Source organism: Cervus elaphus, chromosome 10 (assembly GCF_910594005.1).
Source record: "Cervus elaphus chromosome 10, mCerEla1.1, whole genome shotgun sequence".
Classification (NCBI taxonomy): domain Eukaryota; kingdom Metazoa; phylum Chordata; class Mammalia; order Artiodactyla; family Cervidae; genus Cervus; species Cervus elaphus.
In genome coordinates this window covers 29884396-29907965 of record NC_057824.1, presented here as the reverse complement: position 1 = coordinate 29907965, position 23570 = coordinate 29884396, and the positions used below count along the sequence as shown (strand labels likewise).

At 48.2% G+C, this 23570-nt stretch overlaps 1 protein-coding gene across 1 annotated transcript in view; it reads right to left on the bottom strand.

The window, feature by feature from the left end:
* The window catches only part of XYLT1 (xylosyltransferase 1), a 343638-nt gene extending 332334 nt beyond the window's left edge, over positions 1-11304 (bottom strand). Inside the window, exon 1 of the mRNA XM_043914408.1 lies at positions 10804-11304. Within this exon, the coding sequence (XP_043770343.1) occupies positions 10804-11166 (363 nt within the window). The 5' untranslated portion in view covers positions 11167-11304. The remainder of the gene's footprint in view (positions 1-10803) is intronic.
* Between the last annotated feature and the right edge of the window lie 12266 nt (positions 11305-23570).

Genomic DNA, 23570 nt, shown 5'->3' with positions numbered 1-23570 from the left:
ATAGATTTTGCACACCTATGAATACAAACTCTTTATTAAAAGCTACTATAGTAGAGACTGTGTGCCCACATAGCGCTTTCAATCATACATGTATCAGAATCCACATGCATACTACACTTGGGATTCCTGGGGTCTAGAGCTATTCCAGCAAGAGATCCATCCAAAATAAGTTCTCAAGCAAAACTATATAAAATGAATCCACCGCATCGTGAATAAATCTTCACGCATGGCCTCTTATCTTCTCTCAGCACTCCAACTGTAAGTCACTGCATTTGGAACAATTTGATATTTTTAAAAATGTGTGTGCTGGGGGTCATTCTGCCCCCAGACCATAAACCCCATGAGAGCAGGCACAGGTGTCTCTCCCCTCATACTTTGTGGCGTACTCACAGCACGCGCCCGAGCACTCCTGTTGAATTAATGCACAGATGGAGGAGGGAATGGGAAACCTCTGATGGATTTTACTCACTCATTCTCTCTTGATCCACCAGGGATTACAAAGTGATAGCCAACTAGTCTCACTGCTCCCACTAGTTCTTCTGTTCAAGGATGAAGACGGGAGCACCGCCTTACATTCATGCAGTGTTTCTGAGCCTCAATACACTTTCTCATCTATTTCTCAAATCGCACCCTCAAAACCCAGTCTAGGGAAGGGCAGGGTTTATTAGCATCAATTGGCAGAAATGCCAAAAAAGACACAAAGAGGTGAAAGTCAGGGTCTGCCCCTTGACAGAGTCGGGGCTCTTGAATACATTTAAAGATACTTGAGCCAAGACGCTCCAGAATATTACACTCTTCTACCCCCTAGTCCACCCCCCAGGCCAGCTCTCTGACAACTCACAACATCCCCACACGTGTTGCTGGGGGAGGAGGGCACAAGGTGGTGAGAAGCACAGAGAAAGGAAGGCAGATGATTCAAAACAGTGCATGACCTAACCCTGCAGCAAAGGGGAAGCCAGCTGACCAAAAGGTAGAATGCATGGTTCTATTCCCGTTGAGGACACTTCTTTCACCACATCCTAATGCCTAACGCTCATGAGAATTTGCATATTCTGGGTGTACACTAACGGCAGGGGGAGAAGGAAGGAAACCTCCACCACACAGGGGAAGGTAAAGGCAGTCGAGATAAAGAAGTGCTATGAATAAACTGCACGGGGATCACTGAAAAGAACCACAGACACTTATTTTTAGCTCGGCACAGTGAACACAGACATCTTCCAGGCAGAGGCTACAAACTTCTCTGCCCAAAGGGCCGAGTCAGGTGTCACGGGTGAAGGAAGAGATTTTGGGTGGCGGGTGTCTCAGGAACCTGGAGGATGCCAGGAAGCCCCTCCCGACTTGGCCAGTGAACAACAGGAAAGAATGTGGCCCTGGGCTGTCAGATCTCCTGACTTCTTAAGGCATTCCAAAGGACCACATCGTCTTCTATCCTAACCCTTACACTTTGGTGCATTTTTTATTTTAAGACAGTGCGGGTTAAATAAAACCTACCCTCGGGCCACAAACACGAAGGCCCATCTTGCAAGCATCCCTTGTGGTGAGGCTGCATCAGGGATGGTGGGAGCAGAGACCATGAGCCTGGAGGCAGTGCCTCATCATCAGGCCCTTCCAGGTAGGAAGGTCCCTGCATCACAGGCGAGGAAACCCTGTCCCAGAGAGGCGAAGGGACATGTGCGTGACACATTGGTCCTCCGTCCTAACGCTGCATGACACGCCTCCCAGGTCCTGCAACTTCCAGCAGCCTGCACTCCCCACAAACCTTACCTCTGCATTCAGCTCTGGGCTCCCTATCCGACTAGAAGATGAGCTTGAACTCCACAGATGGGGTAGGCCAGCCTCAAGTCTGGCAGTCTGGGGGGGTATTAGGAGACATGAGGGCTTTCAGGCTCCTGAAACACACTATTCCTGGCCCCCATCTAATGGAGGACACCTTTCTCTTGTGTCCAAGAAGCTACTGTACAGTGAGCTGGGCTAGGACCAGAGAGGAACCTCTCTGTTGACAGGCCGTGGTCCCAACCCTCACCAGCTGGACTAGCCCTCCTGGAGGGCAGGGGTACAACTGCCCTATTTCACAAAGGCAGTCCTAGTGCTGGGCATGTTGGAGTAGAGGGTGGGTGGAAGGGTGGACATGTTGACGGATGCATGCATGCAGGGATGCAAACATGAATAGAAGTGAGAGAGGGCAGGATGTGAAGAACAAGGGACTTACTGACTCTGAACTGGGTAGAGACCAGGAACTCAACCTTTGGAGTCACCACCAAGCCTCAATTCCTAGTCTGGCTGCCTCTCAGCCCTTTAACTTTCATACAAATCATTGCTTTGCTTTCCTTATTTGTAATCAGTGAAACAGAGATGGAACTAGTTAGTAGTCCTTAACGTGCAGGACAGGGATTCAATAAGATCACGTCTTCCCAGTATCTCCACAGCATCAAGAGCAAGGGAAACATTCAATACACAGAAGTCCTCCTCATCATCAGGATCACAGTTACGATGTCTGTACCCCTTGGGTAGGGGACGTCTGCATCAATTTTTCTGCCCCATGAGCTCAGCTCCTTTGGGCCTATACCATGTGATGCATGGCCAAGGATTACAGCAAAGGATCCCCTGGGAGGAGAAACGCTTGTCATTAACATCCCCGGACACATCAGCCTGGATTAGATGCTCAGATAAGCCTGCCTGGGACAAACCAGGGCTGAGACAGAACAAATCCATTTTGCTGCCCTCAGAGGCCCCTGGAGGGGGAGATGTCCCCCTTCCTCAAAGGCTGGAGATGCCCGTAGGGTCCTGCTCCTTGCCCATCAGGCCTGGTGTCTGGACTCCTGGACTCTGATACTAATCACACCAGCTCCCTGCTCACTACAGCACTGATGGGGTTAAGGGACACACACACACGCACACACACCTGCCCTGTACACACACACACACACACACACACACACACCCCTGCCCTGTCCCTGCCACACACACACGCACACACACCTGCCCTGTACACACACACACACACACACACACACCCCTGCCCTGTCCCTGCCACCTTCTTTGTCAAGGTTCTGGCTTTTGATGGGGGAAAGGGCAACCCTAACCTCAGGGATCAGAAGGGCAGAACTCGATCAGTATTTGTGGGCAAACGGACAGTTTCTGTTGCAGGCAGAAGAAAGGAAGGAAGTGCCCCAAAGACAGTCAGACTGCATGTTCCTGATGACACCTCCAGCTTCACCAGGCTCCTGGGGGCAAGTCATGGGTGAGCAGAGCGGCAGGAGGCCTGCTAACCACGAACGAAAGGCTGTCCCTCTGGCCAAGGAAGCCTGCGTAGTACCCTCTTCCCCTCCTCCCCTGGCAGGGGGAGCTGAATTCAAAACACCTTCTTCCACCAACTCCACTTCCAGCAGTTCAGGTTCAATTATTCCCTAGTGTGCACGATGCATATTGCACTACAGGGTGATACCTTCTTTTCCTGGACCATAAAATCCTGTCCTTGGGGCTGGGCAAATTGTGACTGAATCAATTACCTATGCGCCTCCTTAAATGAGGTCTGCAGTTCCAAGGTTGGGGACCTTCACAAGATGCTTAAAAGAGGGAGGCTGTGGAATAGAACGGTTGAGAGTACAGACTGCCAGGGTTCAAATCCCAGCTCTGCCATTGGTACTGTGACCCTTGGGAAAACTGTTTTAAGCTCCCCACACCTCACTTTCCTCATTGTAGTGTGAGGTTTAAATGAGCTAATATTTGTGAAACACCCCACACAGGGCCTGGTTCTATTAAGCATCATGATTGTTGGCTGTTGAAACATAATAGTACATTCCTTGAAGAAATAAAATACATTAGAAGGACTGAAAACAATTCCTGGCAAGCCATAACTGCTACAGAAGCATCACTGCTATTATGATGATTACCCTCCTGAAAGTGAAAGCAGCAGTCACCCACTCGTGTCCCACTCCTTGCGACCCCATGGACTGTAGCCCACCATGCTCCTCTGGCCATGGGATTTCCCAGGCAAGAATACTGGAGTGAGTTGCCATTCCCTTCTCCAGGGGATCTTCCTGACCCGTGATCAGACCCCATTGCAGGCAAATTCTTTACCGTCTGAGCCACCAGGGAAGCCCTTCTATCTGATCTCATTATTCAGGGGTCTGATTCAAGATAAGCTGTGTATCTGCTCCTTTTCTAGGGCTGGCACATTTTTATGAATCTGCAACAAGTAAGGAAAGTGACATGAAGATTTTCAGGAATGATCCATCTGCATATAGGGTTTTTCAAAGACCTCCACAGACAAGGCACCCTGAAATCTGCACATTGAGTGGAATGGGGCAGTCCGAGGTCTGGATTCCAGTTCTGCTGCTCCTCAGCACAACCTTAGTGAGCAAGCTGCTTTTCCACTCCGAGCCCCATTTTTCCTATCAAGTAGGGACAGCAACAGTTCGATCCCAGAGTTGAGAGGATTCATTGAGACAGTGAAGTAACATCTGTAGAGCCCTCATTATCCCCACCATGTAACCGGTACCCAGTTCAGTTCAGTAGCTCAGTTGTGTCCAACTTTGCAAACCCATGGACTTCAGCATGCCAGGCTCCCCTGTCCATCACCAACTCCCGGAGCATGCTCAAACTCACGTCCAGCTTGTTGGTGATGCCATCCAACCATCTCATCCTCTGTGGCCCCCTTCTCCTCCTGCCTTCAATCTTTCCCTGCATCAGGGTCTCTACTAATGAGTCAGTTCTTCACATCTGGTGGCCAAAGTATTGGAGTTTCAGCTTCAGCATCAATCCTTCCAATGAATATTCAGGACTGATTTCCTTTAGGACTGACTGGTTGGATCTCCTTGCAGTCCAAGAGACTCTCAAGAGTCTTCTCCAACACCACAGTTCAAAAGCATCAATTCTTCAGCAGTCAGCTTTCTTTTTAGTCCAACTCTCACATCCATATGTGACTACTGAGAAACCATAGCTTTGACTAGACAACTGCCTAGCTTGGTCATAGCTTTTCTTCCAAGGAGCAAGTGTCTTTTAATTTCATGGATGCAGTCACCATCTGCAGTGATTTTGAAGCCCCCCAAAATAAAAGTTTCTCACTGTTTCCATTGTTTCCCCATCTATTGCCATGAAGTAATGGGACCATGTGCCATGATCTTAGTTTTCTGAATGTTGAGTTTTAAGCCAACTTTTTTACTTTCCTCTTTCCCTTTCATCAAGAGGTTCTTTAGTTCTTCACTTTCTGCCATAAGGGTGGTGTCATCTGTGAATCTGAGGTTACTGATATTTCTCCCGGCAATCTTGATTCCAGTTTGTGCTTCATCCAGCCTGGCATTTTGCATGATGTACTCTGCATATAAGTTAAAGAAGCAGGGTGACAATATATAGCCTTGATATACTCCTTTCCCAATTTGGAACCAGTCCGTTGTTCCACGTCTGATTCTAACTATTGCTTCTTGCCCTGCATACAGATTTCTCAGGAGGCAGGTCAGGTGGTCTGGTATTCCCATCTCTTTAAGAATTTTCCACAGTTTGTAGTGATCCACACAGTCAAAGGCTTTGGCGTAGTCAATAAAGCAGAAGTAGATGTTTTTCTGGAACTCTCATGCTTTTTCTAGAATCCAACAGATGTTGGCAATTTGATCTCTGGTTCCTCTGCCTTTTCTAAATCCAGCTTGAACAGCTGGAAGTTCTCGGTTCACGTACTGTTGAAGACTGTACCCAGAAAACTGGTGATTTCTAGCCAGGAGACAGTAGTCTCAATTTTGTATGCAACCCTTTCTTTCATCCTGAATTACTGTGTGTGTTTGAGCAATTAACAACATCATGTATGTAGAACACCTAAAGGATGCCTGGCATACAGTTGTCACTCCATAAATGCTAGCAATTCTCTCTCTCCCACATTCCATCCTGCTCCAAGGCTGTCACACAGAGGAGTTGGATGCGTTCTACTGCCTTGGATTACGCTCAAACCCTACTTGGCTTGGAAAAATGAGTAATTGCAAAAATTTGCTTATTTTCAAACATACGAAGAGTTTCTTTTTAAGAATAATGGCTCACATTTGAGCATTTATTATGTGCCAGGCACAAACTGGCTCACACGTCTTATTACATTTCATCCTCACATAACCCCATGAGGTGGCCCTGATTTTCAGAGGAACGAAGTTAGAATAACTTGCCCAAGATCCCAGGGATGGCCGAGCATAGAGCCAGGATCTGAACCTGGCAGGAGCGGACCCAAAGGTAATTAACAGAGGCCTCTGTCCCCTGAGTATCCCTCCCTGTGGCTCAAACGGTAAAGAATCTGCCTGCAATGCTGGAGACCTGGGTTCAGTCCCTGGGTTGGGAAGATCCCCTGGAGAAGGGAATGGCAACCCACTCCAGTATTCTTGCCTGGAGAATCCCAAGGACAGAGAAGTCTGGCAGGCTACAGTCCACGGGGTCACAAAGAGTCAGACATGACTTAGAAACCAACGCCTTTCTGTCCCTTGTACCAGGGCCGGGCACAGGTTTCCTGTGACTTTTCACCTGCTCCCACAACCCTTCCTTTGAACTTGGGTTTTGAGAGGCTGAGTTTGTATTTTATTCATCTTTTCATTTTCTTCAAAGTATTTTCTCTTTGGTTCTGGTAGATAGGGATTGCAAGCAATAGAAGTGGGAGATGCAAATGAAAAAAATGGAGGATTTATCATAAGTGACAAGTCTTAGGGAGGTCTTGACCAAGCTAGAGCTCAGGTCAGCCCTGACCCTGGGTAGTCCAATTATGACAGCACCATGCATTTTCCTCTTTCTGCATGTAGATTTATGGCCCCAGTGATCGTAAATAGCTCTGGGTGGGAGGACAGACGCTTGCTTAAGGATATGTTGTCTTCTGGGAAAACACACACACACACACATACACAACAATGTCAGATATCTGCTTGAGATCAAAATAATTTCCTTTTCTATTAAGAGGCTGGATCAAAGTTGGACAATCCCCAGCAAATAGGAACTTAGAGTTTGGCTTGCTATTTGCAAAAAAAAAAGCAAGCATCTGTCACTCAACCTTCTGGAAGATTAAAATAAAAAGAATTGAAAAACTAGAGACAATGTCTAAGGTGTAAGAAGACTGGAAGGAAAGTGAATGTAAATATTATATATACATATATGCATATAATAATTTGTACTTTTATTTATCTATTTTATTTAACATTTTTCAGGATATGATTAAGCAGATGGCAGCATTTGCATCAAGATAAATATTGTTCAGTGATGCATATTTCTGTATACAAAGTGTAATGCGCTGCTCAAGCAAAATAAAACTCCATTGAGAGTGTGAGAAAAACGAACCATCAATAAAATACCCTCTGTTCTCTCTGGTCTCAAAACATTTGGATAGAAAGAAAAGCTACGCCTCTAAGGCTGTTAGAACCAGAGGCGATCTGGATACAGTGAACCAATTTTTCAAAGTCACTGCCAATATCTGAAAAAGTCCTGAGTTATCTGAGTAATGTGAAGTATGAGGAATTTCTGCCGAAAAATCAACATTTCAAAGGGGTCAGACAATACAGAAAGACCATTCTACTTTAAGAGTGTGTATGTGTGTGTGTCTGTCTGTGTGTGTGTGTCAGGACAATAAAAAACTAGGTTTCTTAACTGAAACTTACTGAATAATAGTTTATCTAAGGGCTCAAGCAATAATGTGAGGACTTCAGAGGATCACTGGAGGCAAGGGGAAAGAAAATAAACATTCATTACATTAACACACAGCTCCTTTCATTCTCCCCAAAATTGATTCAGAACCTGTAGTGTGATCTTTCTGACACTCTCCTCGACATTTTCCCTCCCTTTATAAGTTAGCTCATCCGTTTCTTACATTCTGAGATGACATTAAAACCCAGAGCATACTGGAGTCCCCGTGAAGGAATGAGTGCCACAGCCACGGAACTCAGCTGCCATCCGCCCAACAATTCTAATCTGTAAGAGCTTTGGGAGAGGCTGAGAGGCAAAGCCTGCAAATCTTTCAGGGAAATGCCCGTCTCGCCACCACCCGCAAGCTCTCTGGCTCTGTCTGCTTGAGAAACTGGGTGTTTCTTCTTGACTCCTTAAATTGCACCAAAATGACAATCAGGCCCCTCCACTGGGATGCAGCTCCCCAAACGGAAAAAGTACAAATGCAGAAGCTCTGGAAAGGTGAGCACAAGGAAGCAGTGAAGTCTGGTTTAGAAAATACCCTGAACACAGTGTCGGCCTGACACTCTTTGAGACATACCCACCACCACCTCCACCGCCAGTTCTGAGTCTCTCTGCACCCAAAACCACAAATGCCCACCCCACCTTCTTCAGAGCACAGAGATGAAGCATCATCTCCCGAGCATGCGCCTCATCAGCTCTGGAAAATCACAGGGATTTTTTTTTTTAAGTCCCACTCCCCAATCTCCCTCTGAGGCATCACGCACCAGCAGCCTCTGTGGGGTCTGCAAAGAGACCGCATGTTCTGAAGGCCTCAGTGGCCTGCCCAAACGGTCTGGTCCTCTCCTCCTAGGCTGCAATCTAGGCTCAGGCGAAGCCGGACTTTGGGAACAGCCTGCCCCCTTCTGGTCTCCTTGAGCTCCGTGGAAGGGCAGGGGCTGGGTGGGCACAACCACAGGAGGATGGGCCCCTGGCTCCACCCTGCAGGTCTGTGCTGTGATTTCAGGATCTGACAGGGCACGGGGGTAGACATCATCAGCGAAGGGGAGAGCAAGGACATGGACAAACAGATCAAATATCCAGTACAAACCCAGGAGAGACGGCAGTGAACAACTGCATGGTAGACAGCCACAAAGAAGTGGGGAGGACAGGAAAAAGGAAAAAACAAAATACAGGTGTGTCTATATCAGAAGAAATTGAGAGCCTGGGGGGTGTGTGTAGGGGGACAGTCACTGAACTTGCAGATGAGAGCAGGGTTTCAGAAAAGCAAAGCACCTCAGCTGCTGGCACTGGCATTTCAAAAGGAATAGAAAAGGAAGAGAGGCATGCTCCCTCCTACCTTCCCAACTGCTAACCTCAGCGCGGGCCCGCTGGAGGACGAGAGAGGAAGACACAGAACTGAACACCCAGAGAGCAGGTGTGGACGTAGGACCCGAAATGTCAGAGACCCAGGAAGGAATCAGCCAAGCAGGCTTCCCTCCACTTGCTTCTTCAACAGGTGGTAGTGCATGGGGAAAGGCACCTCCTGACGCCCATCTGGACCCCAGATGCAAAGGATACAGTTAGCCCCGTGCTTCCATGGCCATCCTACATGTTCCCACACCCTGCTAGCAGTGAATGTCCTGAACCTCCTCCCATCCCACTTCCCCATAGGGCTCTGACTCCAGAAAGAACTTCTAATTGCATTTCTGCCCAAACACATCACTATCCACTCTTTCAGTTCAAAGGCAATGTCTGAGAGTACCCTTTGCTACAAACAAGAGGCATTTGGAACGTTCTGGTTCTCCACCGGGACTCTTACTCCATCCTCCTCCCCGCAAACAGGGAAAAGACTTCACCCTGCTACCCACACAGACCAGCCAACAACATGAAATGCCATCGCATCACACCTTGGGCTGGCTCAGCCCACAGACACAAAGAACCGCACTCTGGCAAAGAGGGTCGCCTCTCTGCCTCCAAAGAAGTTTGGCAGATCAAAGGGCATCACGCTGTGTCTGAAGGCAGCCTTTAGTGAAGGCTCCCAAAGTGACGGGTGACAGAGACATGCATTCAATGTCTAAGAGCCTGAAATTACCCCCCTGGTGTCTAAGGTCCCCAAGGGCTGGGAGAAGCTCTGTGGGCAAGCAGCAGGGATGAAGATACAGACATATCATGAAGATACACATAGGTAAGCTTGAAGACAGACACGCCCACAGGGTGCTGAGACCCTGGCTCAAAGCTGGGGACTCTGACCTCTCCTGTGTGCTCTGAGTTCAGTGGGCTAAGCAAGGCGGGCCAAAGAAGGTGTGAAAGTCCTCCCGGGAGAGGTCAGGGGCAGGGTAGGAGACACCCAGATGGCCCCAGAAGATCTGCAGAAGGAACAGTTTCAGAGCCTGGATTGTTCACACCCAAAGAGGGCAAAGTAAACCCACAGAAGCCTAAGTTGAGGTGCTGTGATCTGATACACAGCTGGAGACAGGAATGAGCCCCAGACGAGACAGAGAGCTGAACACAAACGCCTAGAAGGGGCCATGGCCTGACACTGGAGACTGGGAACCAGGAGAGGGCAAGGTTAGACATGGACAAGGGAGAGACAGGAGTCTCAGGCATCCAGGGATGCAAAACAGGAGACTCAAAGTAAGACCGGGCGCCGGAGACAGAGTCTTGACTCCGGGGCACGGGTGAGGACTTGGGACACTGATCCCAGACCCCTCTCAGGCCAGGCAAAGACAACGAACGAGGTAGCAGACGGAGGACTGAGTGGTGTGCACCCAGCCAGGCAAAAACCAGAGATGCGCTGAGCACCACCGCTGCGGATCCCGGCACGGTCCAGGCACTCAGACCGGGAGCGAGGCAGCAACACCCACAAGCACAGAGCAAGTCGGGGCGCCCAGCGCGAGTGACGGGGGACAGGCATCCAGCCAGGCTCCGGTAACCCCCCACCCCCAAAGCGCCTCCTCTGGAGATAACTTCCCCAGACCCCCAGGGGGCAGTCCTCAGACTCGGGATGGGGCAGGGAACCAGCCCCGGCTTCCAGGGGAAAGAGATGTGGGGGGCAGCAGGCTTGGGGAGTCCCTATCTGATGAGCGGGGTTCAAGGGCTGGAGGTGGGGGGACGTGGGGTCCGGCCGCCTGCCCGCCGGTTTCCCTCCCTCCCTCCAGGACGCGAGCCGAAAGGGCATCTTACCAGCGCCCGTGAGGCCAGTGCCCCTCGGCTGGCCGGCTGCTGCGCGCGGGGTGCTCCGGGGCCGCCTCCCCGCGCCCGCGCCGGGGGCCCCCGTCCTCCTCCTCCGCCGCCGCCGCCGCCGCCTCCTCCTCGGGCTGCAGCCGGCTCGGCGGGCAGGTCCCGGCGCTCGCGGCGCGGGGCCGGGGCCGGGGGCGGCTGCTCCGCGCCGCCGGCCGCTGCGCCCCCGCGGCGCTCCCCGGCCCCGGAGTCGAGGCTGCTGAAATTCCACACGACCAGCGTCTGCAGCAGCAGCACGGTGAGCGCCGCGAGCAGCGCCGAGTGCGAGCGCCGGGCCAGCCTCCGGGCGCACGGCGCCGCCACCATCTTCGGAGCGCGGCGGGCGAGCGGGGCGCGGGGACCCCGGGCGCTCCGGGCCGCCCCCGCGCTCCCCGCGGCTCCCGCGGCCGCCGCCGCCGCCGCCGCTCGGGCTCCCGCTCGGGCCGCCGCCGCCGCCTCGGCTCGCCGCTGCTCCTCCTCCGCCGCCGCCGCCGCCGCTGCCGCCGCCGCCGCCTCCACCGCCGCGGCGCGGAGTTTTCAGACGGGCAGGGACCCGGACGTCACCAGGAGGAGGGGAAGGCGGGGAGGCGGGGAGCCGGAGGCCGCGGAGGGGGGCGGCGGGCGCGCGCGCTCGGGCGGGGCGCGCGGGGAGCGCGGGGGCCTCGCCCGCGGGGCTCGCCCGCCCCGCAGCCCCTTCCCCGGGCCTGGGGGCGCGGGGGCCGGGGGCACCGGGCCGGGGGGGACGTGGGCCCGGGCGGAGAGGGGCGGGCCTGGGGGCGGGGCGAGGGAGGGAAAAGAAGGAGGGAGAGGAAGGAGGCGGCGGCGAGCAGAGAGGGCCCCGGGTCCCCCGGACCCCGGCGGGAGTGGGTGGGCGATAGGGGGACAGTCCCCGCCTGCGGCCGAAGAGACGAGGCCGGGGGCATAAAAGGAAGAAGGAGCTTGGGGTGAGGGTGGGCCGGCTCAGAATCTAGGGGAGGTCGGGAGGCTCGGGGGTCCCGAGATCCAGCCTTCCATGTGGGAAGCAAGCACGAGGCAGCTGAGTGGAGCGCGCTCCCCGCCCGGAGTTCGCGGTCCAGGAGTCTTCTCTGGGCAGAGACTGCTTGGCAGGTGGGGACGCGAGAAACGTGTCAGGACTGTCTGAGCCAGGGAAGGGGCTCACGCGGCCCATCCCTGGATCTCTGGCTGGAAGGGGAGGGGAGGAGGCTACACGGGAGTGTGCGTGACTCCTGAATCACACCCTGTCCCCTAGTGCCAAAGATGTACTAAGTGCTTCACTGAGTCACTTCTCTGATCCCTGAGGACCAACAAGCCAGGAGACTTCCAAACCCAGTTGGCAAGCAAGTGCTTTCCTGGGGACAGAGAGACTCCGTGGAGTTCCTCAGCCCTCAGGCTGCAAGCCCCAAAGCCTGGTCCCTGCCTTCCACCAGGTCCTTCTCATCCACCCTGAAACCCGCCTGCCTGACTGCCCAAGGCTCATCTCCTGAGAGAACAAGTGGGTCTTGCCTTGCAAAGTCAAGTTCTTTCCCATCAAGGCTGGACTGTCCTGGTGACCTTGAGCCAGGAACTCCTCCCTGGGCCTGAGCATCCTCCTCTGTCAATGAGGGTTTAGGCTCACAGATCCCAACGGACTCAAGTTTCATCGTCAGCCATCTCTGACTCAGTCTTTCCAGTCTTCCCCTCCAGTGTCTTCTTGCCCAGCAGCCCTGACACGTGGTGAGTGCAAAGCGGGAGTGGGTGTCCCGGACAAGACTCAGCAGTGTCTAAACACCATAGCAGATCAACCCCCCAGCTTGTGAATCGGGGACTCAGGGTGAAGGCTTTGCATCTTATCCACTGTGTTCTTCAACCTGATCCTAACTTTAAAGGGAAGAAAGTGAAAGAATAATGAGAAGGAGGCAGGGAAGAGATTGTTTCACTTGCTCAACAACAGTGTGTGAACATCAAGGCAAAGGGCAGGAATCCAAAGATGAGTGAGGCTTAACCTCCCCTTCAGCAAGCCGGGAGTCTCGAGGAGCCAGATGTGCATGTTGGTCACTAACTAACAGTGAGGTCAGTGTTGCTTTGGAGATGTGCTCGAAGTGCTCTGGGTTCATGAGGGTGCAGTGGGAGTGGCCTCTAAGAAGGTGCTTTCTGGATCCATGTAATAAGCAAACCCATTTCCCTCAACTGGCAGTGTAAAATGCCAGCTCGGGAGATCTAAACTCCAGACGAGGCTCAGCCTTCAGATTATCCAAGCCTGGCTGGGCATGTGGCCAAGCATAAAGGCCACCCACCTTGGGCACAGCCCTTCTAACCAGGAGTGAGATGGAAGAGAGGCCAGCTCCTATGGTCACACCATGAGTCTTTGGCCATCTATTTATCACCTGAGAATATTTTGGTTACAAGGAATAAAACATTTATTATGTCTTCAAAAATAGAGTTTACTGCATCATATAACCAAATGTTCCAGAGAAAAGACATCAGGTGAGGTTTGATCCAGCAACTCAGAACTATGTCCTGGGACTGCTTTTCTTTCCATCTATCCTCTCTGCCTTTCATGAGGCCAGCTTCATCCTGAGTTTCTCTCTTCGTGTCACAGCCTGGCATCAGTTGCTCAGACTAACTGTATCTTTTGTTCATTTTTAGCCCAAGAGAAGGAAGGTCAGGATTTCCCAGCATTCTCCTCAAAGGTCCAGATATTCTTTCTGGTTGAGCCAGCTTCGGGTCACAGGTCACCCCTAAACCAAGCACTGTGGCCGGAAAGATAGAATGTGCTCATCAGCTTGGCCAAGGTCCCATACACCACCGCCGGCACTGGGGCAAAGCCAGCTTCCCTCCAACCACCCTATAGAATCTATAGGGATCAAGGTCTTATGGGAAGGTGGGAATAGGTGCAGGGAAGGTTGCTTCTACCCTGTGAAGTCACTGTGATGCTTACCTGACTTGGGCAAGACACTTCTTTCCCAGGACTTCAGTTTCTTTAAAGCCAAATGAAGAATTCAATGAGACGGTCCCCAAGATCATCATGTCATGTCCCCAGACCTCTTCCTTAGTATCTAAAGAGAGCTTCCCAACCCAGCCGGGACTGCCTTGGAGACACTTGACATCCCTGCCTTCTGGCCCATCTTTGCTTCAGTGGTTCTGCTGCATTTCTCCTCTAGGCAGCAACGATGTTATCTGCTTCCTCCACGTGGCACAGTTTAACCAAAGGACTGTTTAACCACAGTCCTTTGGGGCCCACATTCTTGTTCAGCTCCCTCGAGAGCCACAGGCTGGAGTGAGGTTAAGGATCCAGCCCCCTGGGTCCCTGGAAAAAGAGAGAGTTGTTTGTTTATCTCAACTCATAAAATGCCACCCCAAAAAGAGGTTTAAAAGCTCCGGCAGGTTATGGATGCCATAAACAGCTTATGTGAGGTTTTTAGGATGAAAAATCGCCTGAGATAGGAGGAATGGGAAAGCGGGATCCTAGGGACCATCTTCCTGCCCCAAGACAGATCAAGACAGCAGTACCTCAAGCATCTTTGTGGGGCCCAAGTAATGCCTAAGCGTCTGGCAGCAGCAGACTTTCACAGCAGCAGCAAGTTTCTTGAGAATTTTTAAAGCTCATTCAGTCATTCAACACAGATGTATTGGACCCTGTTATGTGCTAGGCATCATGCTGGGCAAGTGTGATATAGAAATGCGGAAGATTCCCTAAGGAATTTTTCTTTTTAAGTATGCTTCCTATAGCTTGCATTAACTGAGAGCCAGCGCTCTGAAGAAGTTCTCGCTGATTTGTGGGATTCCTTTCCCTACCCCATCCCTGAATCTTGTTTTATCACCACATTTCAGTGAGGGGAGAGTAAATCAGTGAATCAGTAGTTCTGAGATCCTGGTTTGCTCAGCATGAGGCTAGGGGATGAGAGGGAAACTGGGGCGGGGTCTTTACCCTCAAGGAGCTGTCAAACGGATTTCCAGCTTTGCCGCTTTTCAGCTGAGACTTTCAGCATCAGTTGTTTTGCTTCTCTATGCCTCAGTTTTTCACCTGTAAAATGGGTGCATCTGTGCGCACTCAGTCCTGTCTGACTCTTTGCGATCCCATGGACTGTAGTCTAACAGGTTCCTCTGTTCATTGAATTTTCCAGGCAAGAACACTGGAGTGGGTTGCCACTTCCTGCTCCAGGGGATCTTCCCGACCCAGGGATCAAATGCGAGTCTCCTGCATCGGCAGGTGGATTCTTTGCCACTATACTTACTACCTGGGAAGCTCTGTGAAATGGATGGGGTGGGATGATAAAAGGGCTTTTCTCATAGATTTCTTATAAGGATTAAATGAGATAACGCATGTAAAGATTTTTTTTTCTGTAGAGATTGGCACACAGTAAGTGCTCATTAAAGGTAAAATACTATTCATTTCATTTATAACAGTAGGGCAGTGTCTAAAGATATCAGAGGGAAAAAAGAGTAGTCAGGGAAGGCAACCTGGAAGAAGTGGCACTCAACCTAGTCCTTGTTTGGATGGAGGATTGCCAAGGCCTCCAAGGTTAGGGAACTGGCCTCATTCATCTCTGCTGTCTCTGGCACTTTCCATAGTGCAGGGTAGAGTCAACTTTGGTTGAACAATGAATACCAGTAACATTCATGCTGCTGGAATGGGCCTGGTATGTTCCTCCAGCAGTAAGACAGCCGCTGAGTGGAGCCTGGTACCTCAAGTTCACAGACCCCATCACAGCAACTTTTTAGTTGTAAGAGTTTAAGCAAGTTGTTTAACGTTTCCAAGCCTCAGCATTTCCATGTGTAAAAGATGAAGAAGACTAATAGCCATGTCTTAAGGCTACTGAGTGGCGGGGTAGTAAAGAATCTGCCTGGATTGCAAGAGACTCGGGTTTGATCCCTGGGTCAGGAAGATCCCCTGGAGAAGGAAATGGAAACCCACTCCAGTATCCTTGCCTGGAAAATCCTATGGACAGAGGAGCCTGGCGCCCTATAGTCCAAGTGGTTGCAAAGAGTCGGACATGACTAAGCACGCACACACACAGACAAAGGCTACTAGAGGACAGAGGCGGGGGAGTGGCACAGTACATTTCCTATAAGATGCTGGTACTGACCACTGGCAGAACTGAAGGAATGTTAGCAGGCTGGTCTATAAAGGAGATGCCCTCCCTTTCTGTCCAGTAGTTCTGACGGACGGTACCTGAGACTAGGGATTGACATGCCTTCTTCTAAATCTAAATAAACTTCAGCTGAATAATAAGTTTAGTCAAATACACAATTTTTATTTTTGGAAACCTTAATCATGTGCCTGTTTCTTTTTGGTTTATTGCAGAGTTTATTTTGTTTACCCACACTCTACAAATTGACTCTGACTTTGCTCTTAAAAAATTTAAAGCCTCGCCTTAGGTTTCACTTCTGCATCAGACAGAAATCATAGACATGGATCACCTGTTCCTAAAGGTCAGGAAGAGAGTTATGCATGAAACATCCGTCCGTTGTCCCGCCCCCAGGAATTCCTGACTCTCTCCAACAAGCACGTGCAAGCACCAGGGTGCCTGAGTGCTTGGAGGTCAGAAGAGCCAGGATGCTGAAAGCCCCTCCCCCTGGGCTCCCCAAAACACATGAGGACATGGGCACGCATCACCCTCAACCCCACCCAAAATAAGGAAACGGCCTCTGATCAGACCACAGGCTGACGCAGGTGACATGCCCCGCCAGACGCCCAGCTGTGCTTCTGAAACCTGCGGCTTTTCCGGAGAACCGTCTGCCCACTGTATCAGCAGAGGGAGCTCTAGGTAGCAAATAACTTTCCTCTGACAGCATGTAGTACTTGCCTGCAGATGAGATTTGCAGGAGACAACTAGAATAAGTGGGGGTCCTAACTGGGTCTGGCATCTGTCCTGTGTAGAAGCAAACCCCGCCGATTTGCCAGGGTGGTGTGGGGGTCGGGGCGGAGGGGGGTTGGTGGTCAGGACTGGAGAGTGATCTGAAAGAACAGGAGACACCAGCTGAGGAAAGGATGCATGACAATCAGCCACCACCACCACTGCTTAGAGGATTATCTGACCTTGTTCTGTACCAGCCCTTTTATCCACTCCCAGTCATCCCACAGCCTTTGTTCAATACTAGCCTCTCATTTATGTGATGACTGAAAAGGGTCCAAGTCTCAAACTAGCTTGGCAGACTTTTTCTCTTCAAAGTAAGTGTTTATATGTGTATTGCATGAGTGCTAAGTTGCTTCAGTTGCGTCTGACTCTTTGCGACCCCTCAGACTGTAACCCTCCAGGCTCCTCCGTCCATGGATTCTCCAGACAAGAGTCCTGAAGTGGGCTTCCTTTTCCTTCTCCATTATTGTGTGTATTAGTGGTGCACAATCTGGTCCCTGGGGCTATAGGCTTAGAACTGTGGAAGGACAGCAGTGATGATAGTGGATGATGGTACTGATGACTGGTGATGATGATGGTGAGAGTTAGAAGTTTATGGAGCACTTACTGTGTGCCAAGCCCTGTGTGGAGACGTGCTCAGTCATGTCTGACTCTTTGTGACCCTGTGAACTGTAGCCTACCAGGCTCCTCCGTCCATGGGATTCTCTAGGCAAGAGTACTGGAGTGGGTTGCCATTTCCTTCTCCAGGGGATCTTCCCGACCCAGGGATCAAACCCAGGTCTCCCGCATTCCAGGCAGATGCTTTAACCTCTGAGCTGTGTTAACAGTAGTAATCACCAAATATTTATCAAGAACCTATGATACCCACGATGGTGCTCATGCAGGGGGGCATTCAATGATGAATAAAACGTGGAAGGTCCCTGCCCTCCTGGAAACTGCATTCTAAATTCTAGATTCTTGATTATACATGTGACCAAGATGAGCAAATAAATATATGAACAAGTACTATCAGAGAGTGAAGAGTGAAGAAAATTGTAAGGGGCCATCTGCTAGAATGACCAGGATAGGGCAAGTTTAAATAGACCGGTCAAGAGGACCTCACTGATAGGGTTCCACTGGAGTGTTTCATGAACTGTCTCGTGAAATCCAGCTTTTGAGGAGTCTGATTTCTTTAAAGCTCCATCATCTAGCGACTGAATAAATAAAGGTTAGATCTGTTTTTATCAAATGTGTATATATGCTCTTGTAACATATAAGTGAAAAATGCTACCTAATTCATGGAAGTTCTTTTGTCGTTTTGGATTTTTTCAAACAATGATTGGTGAAACCTCGACAATTTTCCCGGGTATGATGAGAAGATAAAATGAGTTAGTGAAAAGTCCATTAATAAAGTAAAAAGTTAAAGGGATACCATCTTACCAAAAAAAGAAGGTTTGAAGACGACTCATTTGAGAAGACCCTGATGCTGGGAAAGATTGAAGGCAGGAGGAGAAGGGGGCCACAGAGGATGAGATGGTTGGATGGCATCACCGACTCGATGGACATGAGTTTGAATAAGCTCTGGGAGCTGATGATGGACAGGGAAACCTGGCGTGCTGCAGTCCATGGGGTCGCAAAGAGTCGGACATGACTGAGCGACTGAACTGAACTGATGTATTTTATCTCAAACTTTTTTTGTCCAAATTCTCTTTTGTTTTATTAACTTTACCCTCACCCCTCTCAGAAGTTCAGTGTGTTGCCAGTGTTTCTGTCTAGTCCTTGTGTCTTTAAGTTGTAGGTTCAGCCTTGTACCCCAAACTCGTTTCCCATCTTGCTTGCAGCCTCTGTTTTGCACCTTGTACCTGTTGTTATTCCTCAGTGTAGCTCAAGTCCCTTTTGCTTGTGTACTTCAGGAATCCATTTCAAAAAGACTCAAGGGAAAAGTGGATATGCTTGAGTCTGCAAGATGCCTGCCAGATACCTATTCTTCTCCTCTTGCTTGATAAAAAATCCTGATTTATTTAGGGTAATGATATGCCCAAGCAGAAAACAATGGTCCCCAACTTTCCTTGTAGTTTGCGGTGATCAAAGAAAGAGCAATAGATGTCTTTGTGGAGCTTCCAAGATATCCTTTGGGAGAGAGTGCTGAATCAGTTAGTGAGTACCCTCTAGTCCCTTGCTATTTCCATTCTTTCTAGAATGTAGAAAGGATAGCTGGAACTCCAACAGCCATCTTATGACCACGAGGATAGAAGTCATGACTCAGAAGTAATGAGCCAGAAGGAGAGAAGCAGCCTAGGTCCCTGAAGCCTTTGTGAGCTACTGTATATATCCCACCCTTGCTCCTTGTTTCAAGTGGTTGAAGCCACTCACACTGGGCTTGTTTCTGCAGTTGGTACCCTGAGATATGGGATGGAATTGAACAACCTAACTGAAAGAAGGTTAGGGATAGAGCTATGCCTTGGGAAGAGCTGGAACCAGAGATGCGAACACACAAATCTATCCGTCCATGTTCTGTCTCTGCTCCTCTTTGAAAGCTTGGTTAGTTCTCTCTCAAGGCCAAGTGATGCCCTCCATGTTTAAGAAACGCAGCTGCCCAGCTCTTGAGTGGCACGTCCCACGGCCGTCGTAACAACGATGGACCTCAGGTGGGCCCTTGAGGCTGCTCTATCCCTCCACATATCGCGAGTCCAGTTACTCTCCCAGGCCCTTCAGTCTGTAACGCCCCTCTCTCTCCCTCACTTGCCTGAGGACCTGCTTCGTAGGTCACTGATGAAGGAGAAAGCAAGCAGAAAGGGGTTCCCACAAGCTCCCTCTGTCTCCTTTCCACACTCCCCTGCATGTGCGTTGACTAAGGTATTTTTTATTGGGGTATAATTGCCTTATAATAATGTTGTGTTAGTTTCTGTTATACAATGAAATAAATCAACTGTATGTATACATACACACCCTCCCTCTTGGGTCACCGTCCCACCGCCTCATCACCCCCATCTGGGTCCTAATCTCCCAATTCATCCCACCTTCCCCTCTTCCCCATGTCCACATGTCTATTCTCTACATCTTCATTCCTATTCCTGCTCCGCAAATAGGTTCATCTGTACCTTTTTTTTTTAAGATTTCACATATATGCATTAATATGCAATATTTGTTTTCCTCTTTCTAACTCACTGCACTCTGTATGACAGACTCTAGTTCCCTCCACACCTCTACAAATGATCCAATTTCATTGCTTTTTTATGGCTGAGTAATATCCCTTTGTATATATGTACTCCATCTTCTCTATCCATTCATCTGTCAATGGACATCTAGGTTGCTTCCATGTCCTGGCTATTGTAAATAGTGCTGCAATGCACATTGGGGTACATAATTCAAAAAGACACATACCGCAGTGTTCATTGCATCGACTATGTTTTGGTGGACGTGCTAGCCAGGCTCCTGCGTGAAGCCTACTCTCATTTGCCCATGAGACCCCACTGTTTCTCTTGGTTTTTGGACATCACTCCACCACGTCCCTCTGTCGCCTCCCCACTCTCTCCAGTAGCATGGTTTCCAGGATTCAAACTTAACTGCTACTTCTCTGATCAAAAACAAAGTCCTCTCTCGGTCCTGCTGCCTCGTGTTTCTCTTCCCTTTGCTGCAGAAGTCCTCAGAAGGGTTACCTAGCTCCCTGTCTCCAGTACGCACTTCCCTATTTTCTCCTGAACAAGGTTCTGGCTCCCTGTCCTCCCCCTGGGCTTTGCACACACAATGAAACTGCTCTCAAGCCCATCATCTCTCACCATCAGCAGCTCCCCTCCCTGTCACTCACACTCCTCCATTCCCCTGGCTTCCTTGCTGTCCCTGAAACACACCAGTCAGGCCTTTCTCATGACACTGCCCTGGTTATTCATTCTGTATAGAATATTCTTCACTAGTTACAACCCTGCAGAGGATCTCTGCACGCCTCCCTCCTTCGCCCTGTCCAAGCTTGTGCACCAATGTCACCTCATTTATGCCTTTCTTGACTATCCTAGTGAAACTGCAGTCAACACTCCTAATCACCTTTACTGTAGCACTGATTTCCTTTTGTATAAAAATCATTTATGGAAATTCCCTGGTGGTCCAGTGGCTAAGACTCCAGGCTCCCAATGCAAGGGGCCCAGGTTCAGTCCCTGGCCAGGGAACTAGATCCCACATGCTGCAACTAAGAGTTCACATACCACAGTAAGACCAGGGACAACCAAATAAATAAATAACTATTTTTTTATAAAAGAGAAAAAAATCATTTATTGCAGTTTTTGCTTTATGACCATCTCACCCCACAGATTATAAGCCCCATGAGGGCAGGTATTATCGTTTTGTTCACTACTCTACTTCCAGCACTAAGTCCTTGGCACAGAGTAGGTGTTGAACTATATTTTAAATAAATCAGTGAATTAATCACTTTTTTAGACATAATCCAAAAACATCTCAACAGAGGTGCTGATGGTCCTGGCTTGAGCCTGGCGCTGCCTGGGACCCTCTGGATTTAGTTACAAGAGTAGGCTCCCCTAAGAAGATGGAGAACTTGCATTGGTGTAATGAGGGGACCATTTGCAAGAGTGGGAAGTCAACCATGCCACAGATGTCAGATGCAGGGTATTGTTTGAGAACAAGACTGTATCCAAACCATCCCAGTTTGAACGCTGAATCTACTCCTTTTATCTTACCTCTGACACTGTGCAAAGTTGTTTCACATCCTTCTTACCGTCCTCCAAGGGTTGCCTGGAGCTTAAATGAATGAGTTACTGTTAAAACGTACTTGAACCAGTGCCAAACACAAAGTAATACCAAGTTCAAAAACTGAAAACTATTAGAAAAATGGTGAGAACTTGATAAAAGAAATACGTGTGTTTTTGAAGAAATCAATACTCTTCTTTTCCATATAAAGAAAAAAATAGAAATAAAAATATATAAGAACAGGAGAAATTGCATTGTGCAACCTAAAAACTCAATAGATATGTACAGAAACAGATTTATATTAACGAAAGTAAGTATTGTTTTCTAGTACCCATGATATCTGAATTTAAAGTCTCAACAAATGAAATAAAGAGATTTTATTCAAGCCAAATTCTCTCTGTTAACAGTTCAATAATATTAGAAATTCATTTCTTAGAACTTAAAAATTGAGAAACACAATCTTAGACAACAAAATTCAATCTTTTTTAAAGCAATAAATAAAGCAACACTTTATAACAGTCTATGAAATACAATAAAAGCTGTAGTCAGAGGAAAATTAATAAACTTCAATGCCTTTACTGTAAAGAATAACTAATAAAACAATAAGAGAACTTGTTAGAAACCCCAGGATGTTAGAATAAGAATAAAATACAATAAAACATTCTGAACAGCAAATTAATAATTATAGAATCTGATGTAATAGAACAGAGGCATGAATAGCAAAAAAGAAAACAAGCTCAAAAGCTCATTTTTGAAATACCATATTGGGTGAAAGGAATCAAAAGGTACAAATTTCTAGTTATAAAATAGATAAGTCTTGGGAATATATTGTGAAGCATGGTGACTATAATTAATAATACTGTATCATATATTTGAAAGCTATTAAAAATTCAGATCTTAAAAATCTTCATTCAGAAGAAAAAACAATTATGACTATGTCTGGTGATGGATGGATGTGAGAGTTGGACTTTAAAGAAAGCTGAGCACTGAAGAATTGATGCTTTTGAACTGTGGTGTTAGACTCTTGAGAGTCCCTTGGACTGCAAGGATATTCAACCAGTCCATCCTAAAGAAAATCAGTTCTGAATATTCATTGGAAGGACTGATGCCAACAATGAAGCTCCAATACTTTGGCCACCTGATGCAAAGAGCTGACTCATTGGAAAAGACCCTGATGCCAGGAAAGATTGAAGGCAGGAGGAGAAGGGGATGACAGAGGATGAGATGGTTGGATGGCATCACCAACACGCTGGACGTGAGTTTGAGCAAACTCTGGGAGTTGGTGATTGACAGGGAAGCCTGGCATGCTGAAGTCCATGAGGCTGCAAAGAGTCAAGACCGGACTGAATGACTGAATTGAACTGATTGATGGTGACAGATGATAACTAGACTCATAGTGATCATTTTGCAATATACAAATATCAAATCTTATGTAGTACACCTGAAATTAATGTAATGCTATATGTCAATTATGTATCAATTTAAAAATTTAAATTGGAAAAATGAAAATACCAAATTAAACCCCACATAAGTCTGACTCGGGAAGAAAGTATGGTCATATGAAATGGCTACTTTTTTGGAAAAAAAAATATAAAATGACTCTGGAATAGGTAGAACATTTGAAGGAACCAATTACCTGAAAGAGATGAAAGGTTTAGCATTTTAAAAGAGCTGCAGAACAGAGAGGTTCTTAGCTGAGTTCTATATAATGTCATATGAAAAGCAAATTGCTCCAGTTTCCTTCTACTGAAGTATAATTGACTTATAATATTATATTAGTTTCAGGTGTACGAGATGGTGATTTGATGTTTTAAGCATTATAGAGTGATCACCATGGTAAATCCAGTTAATATCAGTCACCATACATATTGACTACATTTTTGTGCTGTACATTCTATCCTGTGACTTATTTATTTGCACATTTGTTTTCAGTTTATTTTATTTTTTTAATTGAAGTATAGTTGGTTTACAATGTTCTGTTAATTTCAGATATACAGTAAAATGATTCAGTTATGCATACATATATATTTATTTTTTCAGATTCCTTTTCCCAAAATATTGACTATTGTTCCCTGTGCTATTTAGCAGGTCTTTGTTGGTTATGTATTTTTTAATTTTATATGTAGTAGTGTGCGTATGTTAATCCCAAACTTCTAATTTATCTCTCTCCATTCCCTTTTCCCGTTTGGTAACTTCAAATTTGTTTTCTATGTCTGT